Raw genomic sequence first — 5858 nt, 5'->3', positions numbered from 1 at the left:
GAGGCGTGTGGGTGGCTCAGTCAGTTAAAAGGGGTCTGCTTTTGGCTCAGGTCGTGACCCCAGGGTCCTGGGATCCAGTCCCATGTTGCGCTCCTTGCTCAGCGGGTAGCCTGGGTCTCCCTCTGCCCTTCCCCCTGCTCATGCCTGCGCATGCTCTGTCTTTCGCTTGCTCAAATAAAATCTAAAATAAAAAAATTTAAAAATTTTTTTAAAAGATTTTATTTGACAGAGAGAAACAGGAAGAGAGGGAACACAGCAGGAAGGAGCTGAAGAGGGAGAAGCAGGCTCTGCCACGAGCAGGAAGCCCAATGCGGGGCTCGATCCCATGACGCTGGGATCATGACCTGAGCTGAAGGCAGACACTTAATGACTGAGCCACCCAAGTGCCCCCAAAATAAAACATCTAAAAAAAAAAAAAAATTAAAGTGGTGGCTTTGGCCACTTTGGGGAGTTTACCCAGTTTTAGTGGGGATTTCCCATATATTCATGACATACGCGTATTATTAAATTCGTCTTTCTCTTGTTAATCTTTCTTACAGGAGTCTCGCTGCAGAGCCCAGGATGGGGGCAGTGATGTTTCCTGCCCTGTACGGTAATCAGTCACCAACTGGGCTCGTGCGCACTTGCAGTGTAGTTAATCTGAGTTGAGAGATGCTATAAAATACACAGCAGTTAAGACTTAGTATGAGAAAAAGACTCAGGAAGAAAAAAAGAATGAGGAGGCTCTCATTAAGTTTTTTCGTATTGCCTACGGGTTGAAATGATAATGTATCAGATTTGTATCAGGTTAAAGAAAATCTATTTTTGGGGGGGAGGAGGGGCAAAGATTTATATGGAGAGTGGTGGGAGGGGCAAAGGGAGAGGGAGAGAGAACCTCAAGCAGATTCCCTGCTGACTGTGGAGCCCGAAGCGGGACTTGATCGCATGACTTGGAGGTCACAACCCGAGCCAAAATCAAGTTGGGCACTTAACCGGCTGCGCTACCCCAATAAAGCCTATTATTAAAATTTGAAAGAAAAAAAAACAAGCTGGGAGTGAAGAAAGTGCTACCCACTGCTTTGTGAAAAAGTGTATCAATTTTGTTTCTCTTTGCACCATCATTTCAAGATTTCTCATTTATAAATCTATCTGTTCTTTGAAACATTTGACCAGTTTTCCTCATTAGTCATGGGTTAAATAAAATCTTTGGCATGTAATCATTCTAGATCAGTTTAAGAATCATGATTTTTTTTTTTTATAGTACCCCTTAACATGCCCTGGTATTCTCAGATGTCTCAGCTCCACATTCTAGCTTCAGATTTTGCTGCTGGCTTGTCTTTTGGGCACTCTGTTCCTCTTTCCTGGAACTCTGTGACCCATCCCCCACCACCAGTGAACACATTCTTTGAAACTCCCAGCCAAGATCCCCAGCTCCATCTTCTGGCTCAACTCCTATCACCCAGTGTGGGGTCTGCAAAAGGGAGTAGTTAGGGTTGTTTGTTGAATTACTGAGTATGTCTTCTGCCTCAGGAACTCCTAGTCACCCTTCAAAACCCCAACCCCTGTGCTCCTATTCCCTAAGCAGAGTCTTCACTTGATCTCTGGGAGCCTCCAGTCCTGGTGCCTCCCTCTGGCCCATATCTGCTCCCCGTGGGATGAGGGGTGTCTGTCGGCCTCTGCCTTCCCGAGGGTTGCAGCAGCGTGTTGTGGTCCAGGGGGAATTTGTTAACTTATCAAATGAGTCACAAAATCCAGAAGTGTTTATTAAACTCGTTTCAATGTAGCACCATTCTCAGTGGGGCGAGATGTTTGATCTTGGGGCAGAAGTCTGAGTCTGGGCTTTCATGGAATGTGTAGAAGTTATCTGGATGGTAGGCAGGGGCTGCTGAGAGTCGGGGACCGGACAAGCAGGGACAGGTGCGCTCCTACTTTTCCTCCAGCAGGTCCCTCCCGGGGCACTAGCTGTCACTTGAAGCAGACTTCCCTCTGGGAGCTGGCCACGGGTTGGCAGATGTCTGGCTTCTCACCCTGGAGGAGAGGGCCATGAGCTGGGGTTCCTGAAAGCAGCCGCTGCCCACCCCTGCCCCCAGTGGATCCCTCTGTTCCCCTTCCGGCTTGCCTGGTACAGGTGGCACACGAGACTTAGGAGCTGACTTGGATTTTTCAGGGGTTTCTGCAGAAAGCAAGTCAGGAAGTCACACAGTCTCCTTTGCCTCCCGCCCCCAGCCAACCCATGCCCGGCCCAGAAGGGCGGCACATGGCCCCATGGCTGGCCTCCTGCCAGAGGGCACACCCCTCATGCTGCTGCTGGCCCGGTGGCCAGAGCGAGGGCTGTAAGAGCTCTTACCCCATTGACGACGACCCAGGGCACATACTCGTGGGGCGGCTGCAGGGCATCGGTAAGCTGGGCATTGACATGCAAAAGCTGCATGCCACGGTCCCCCATTGCGCACTCCATGATGGTGTCCGGGGACACCTCTGGGGCATAGATCTGCAGGCACTGAGGGCGGACAAGGGTGCCTGGTGAGTGGGAGCATTGCCTCAGCTTCCTAGGCGTTGTCTCCCCAGTGTTCCCTCCTCCAGCCACCCCCTCCCCCTGCCACCAGGGCCAAGCTTGTACCTCCCAGGCAACAGGAGACAGTCGGGTCCACAGCATACACAGCACATGCTTAACACTTACCTGAGTGGACTCCCCCAAGGCAGGGGCTCAGGCTGCTCTTGGTTTTCAGAAGACCGCAGCCCCGGACCCCTTACAGGGATCTCATTTTCCTCAGAGTTTCCGTCCGTGCTATTCCCTCCACCAGGAACACCCTTCCACTTCCTTCCCTCAGATTCTTTCCAGTGGTCCCTCCTCCTCTTCCCGCCTCTGGCCCCTCTATGACTCTGCAGGGCTCCTGGGGGTGTCCCAGGGTGAGCCTTTTGGGTGGTCCAGATGTTTGACGAATGAATAAGCTATTGGTGTCAATGAGTCACTCCACTGGGAGTTGTTTTTCATAACCCTCCAAAGAAGCAGGCGGGCCTGTCCTGCCGTCCCCATACCCCAGGTGAGGATCATCATCTACGTCCCTGTATGTTTCTGGTTCAACCAAGCCCAGCTCAGAGGCACCTCCTCCAGGAAGCCCTCCTTGATCTACTCATGCTTCCCAAAGATCTTTGTTCCCTTGCTTCAGAGATCAGAGGCTTCCAGAGGGAATGCCATTTTCCTGGGGCTACACAGAGAGTGGTGGTCAGGCCAGGACATGAACCTGGGTGGGTCTGTCTGGGGACAGGGAAGATCAGGGTCTCCCAACCCAGGGCCAAGTGAGGGGTGCTGCTCACCGGTTTCAGATTTTTCTCCATGTCATCCATTTCCTCAATGCAGACAATGGTCAGGAAGGCTGTGTCCTTCTCCAGCTGGTCCCACAGGCAGGCCTGTGGGATAGTGGGTGGATAAGCAAGGGCAGAAAGTGGGCCCAGGGCAGCCCTAGACCGCTCTGGGAGTGATCACGGGTGTTCCCTAATGAAGCAGCGAATGAAGAGGTGATTGAAGAGGCAGAGGATGGGGCTGCTTCCAGTCCCTTCTGAGCCTGGCTTTAGCCTTTCTCAACGATGGGCAGGCCTCCCAGCCTCTGTGCCCCGCCACCGCTCAGGTTCCCGGGGGGCCGCTCACCTCCACCTTGTTGAGCTTGCATTCCAGCTCCCCGTGCTGGCAGGTGAACTCCCACCGGCCGCTGACATTCTGTTCCTGCAAGGCAGCTAGGTGAGTGCTGGCCAGCCCATCAGGTGCCCCCCTCCCTGGCCTAATGCCTCGGTTTCCCCAGTGCCAACATACCTGGGCATTTCCATAGGGCACCAGTGTGACATTGAGGATCTCCAGCACCATCAGCCAGGTCGGGAAAAGTTCTCGGACCAGGAAGGCCCGGCAGCCGGGGCACAGTGCCTCGTAGTAGAGGCTTACGTTGACAGGAGGTGCTTGTGACTTCCTGAGGGGCACTGGCAGGCACAGGCCCCCAGCCTATGCGGGAGGAAGGGGTGTGAAGGGAGTTTAGCCCTGCTTGGTTCTCTGGCAGCTACAAACTGTAGGTGGTCTATCATGCACTCTTTCCAGACAAGGCCAGGTGGAATCCTGACTCTAAGATTTTATTGCATCCCTTAATCTTCCTTGATCTCAGTTTTTCTGCAAAACGGATGTGACAAAGATTTGCAAACAGTAGGCACTTAATTTATGAACAGCTCTTGCTTTCTTTCAGTTGAGGTGAAACCCCTCGCCCCCCCCCCCCCAACCCCCGGGGAAATGTACGCAGTAAGGACTCAACACATGCACATTTCGGGTCACTGCTCTCCATCCTGCCTTCCCAAGGTGCATACCACTGGAGACTAATGCATGCTCATTTGTTGCCACTTCATCCCCAGAGCCTTGGCCCTGACCTGAGCAAGGCCCTACACTCGCGCTGAGCCCTTATTTATTCTTCCTCTCAAGGGGCCCAGGTGAACCCCTCCCGAGCCCTGTTGCTGAGGCGGCGCCTAATATGTGCCGACTTCCGGTTGCAGCTGCCTGGCAGCAGGCAGTCAGTGTCTGTGCAGCCGTGAGCAAGTGGCTCAGCCTCCGGGGCATCTGCTTGCTCCCCGCACCAGAAACAAGTGAGCTCTTCCCTGGCCGAGAGGTACCCAGTAAGCAGCACCTAGAGGGTCGGTGCCACGGCCCGACTTCTCTGGGCTTCCCCTGGACTCCGAGAGGAGACTCCATTCCCGCCCCAGACGTACACAGCAGGAGTTCAATGCACCCCCGCGTGGGGCGGACGGGGATGGGGTAGAGGACAGCTGAGAGTGTCAGACGCGAGATGGGGAAGTGAAACGACTCGGCGCGAGGCCACAGTGCGGGGGGGTTTTCAGTCCCGAGCGGGACAGCGTCCCCGTCTCCGAACCGGTCTTTCGCGGCAAAACCTGGGGAGAGGGGAGGAGGCGCCGGTCCCGCAGCACCCGCTGCCTGGTCGCCCGTCCCGCTGGCCCTCCCACCGCGTTGCCGTCCCTACCTTGCAAGGGGCCGCCCCCTCGGGGAGTGTCCCCAGCGGGGACGCCCGCGCCGCCGCGGGGACCTCCGGCGGCAGTAGCAGCAGCAGCAGCAGCAAGAACAGGGGCGGCAGGACCGGCAGGAGTGGCGACGAGGCCATCACAGCGGGGCCAGGGTGCGGAGGCGGGAGCAGCGGCTCGGGAAGGAGCCGCCTTTAACCCGGCGGTGGCCCAGCCCCCGGGCCGGACCCGCCTCCTGGTGCCCACGCCCCTGGGGGCTGGGGCGGGCGTCTCTCGGTGTCTACTGGCCGGCCTGGGTCCTCTTGCAACCTGGTCCCCATCCGCACTCCCGCCAGGAGCGCGGCCCGCAGTCACGGGGCCGTGGGGCGTGGGGCCGCCCTCCCCCTCCCCCGCCCCCCCCCCCCCCCCCCGCCTCCGGGCCGTCAGGGCCGCCAGGTCATGTGAGCCAGGGGCAAGAGCAGAGATTAGGTGGCGGATTCGGAGACAGGGAGACACGGGCAGGCAGACTGAGACGGGTCTCCACGCGCGCACGCCCCGCGGATCGATCTGGGGGCGGCCGGGGTGATCCAAATCCCCGGTTCCTAGCTTGGGAACCTCGCCTCCCTACCCCGACCTCTTACGGCGGCTGATCCCCTGCCGGATAGTGGGCAGGGACTGCGGCGACCCGACCCGGCCCTCTCCCACCCCCTCCCGCTCAACCCATCGGAGCTGCCCTGGGCGCCCGGTCCTCCTTTCAGGGTCCTCCGCCCCGACGCTCCAGTCCCACCAAGCGTGGTCGCGTGGGGCTGACTCAGGCGTCGTCACTGCTAGGCCAGAAAGCAGAAGGCAGCGCGGGGAGGGCGCCTGACTTCTCTTGGTCTCCCCAGCCC

General features: G+C 57.3%; 1 protein-coding gene across 1 annotated transcript; it reads right to left on the bottom strand.

Moving 5' to 3' along the window:
- Positions 1-1717: 1717 nt before the first annotated feature.
- IFI30 (IFI30 lysosomal thiol reductase) lies at positions 1718-5342 on the bottom strand. Its single transcript, XM_045989694.1, has 7 exons — positions 4992-5342; positions 3791-3973; positions 3629-3703; positions 3298-3390; positions 2327-2479; positions 2099-2152; positions 1718-2007 (listed from the first exon to the last, which is right to left on the bottom strand). The coding sequence occupies exons 1-7, from the start codon at positions 5127-5129 to the stop codon at positions 1945-1947; spliced, it is 759 nt and encodes a 252-aa protein (XP_045845650.1). The 5' UTR covers positions 5130-5342; the 3' UTR covers positions 1718-1944.
- Positions 5343-5858: the final 516 nt, after the last annotated feature.

Source organism: Meles meles, chromosome 20 (assembly GCF_922984935.1).
Source record: "Meles meles chromosome 20, mMelMel3.1 paternal haplotype, whole genome shotgun sequence".
NCBI classification, from domain to species: domain Eukaryota; kingdom Metazoa; phylum Chordata; class Mammalia; order Carnivora; family Mustelidae; genus Meles; species Meles meles.
Note: the sequence above shows the minus strand (reverse complement) of the source record. Positions and strands in the feature narration are given on the sequence as shown.

Coding starts and splice junctions, on each gene's coding strand:
- IFI30 (XM_045989694.1), bottom strand. CDS start 5,129: ATGGCCTCGTCGCCACTCCTGCCGGTCCTGCCGCCCCTGTTCTTGCTG. Junction 2,480..3,297: donor TGGAGAAAAATCTGAAACCG/GTGAGCAGCACC, acceptor GTCCGCCCTCAG/TGCCTGCAGATCTATGCCCC. Junction 2,153..2,326: donor CCTGGGTCGTCGTCAATGGG/GTAAGAGCTCTT, acceptor TGCTTTCTGCAG/AAACCCCTGAAAAATCCAAG.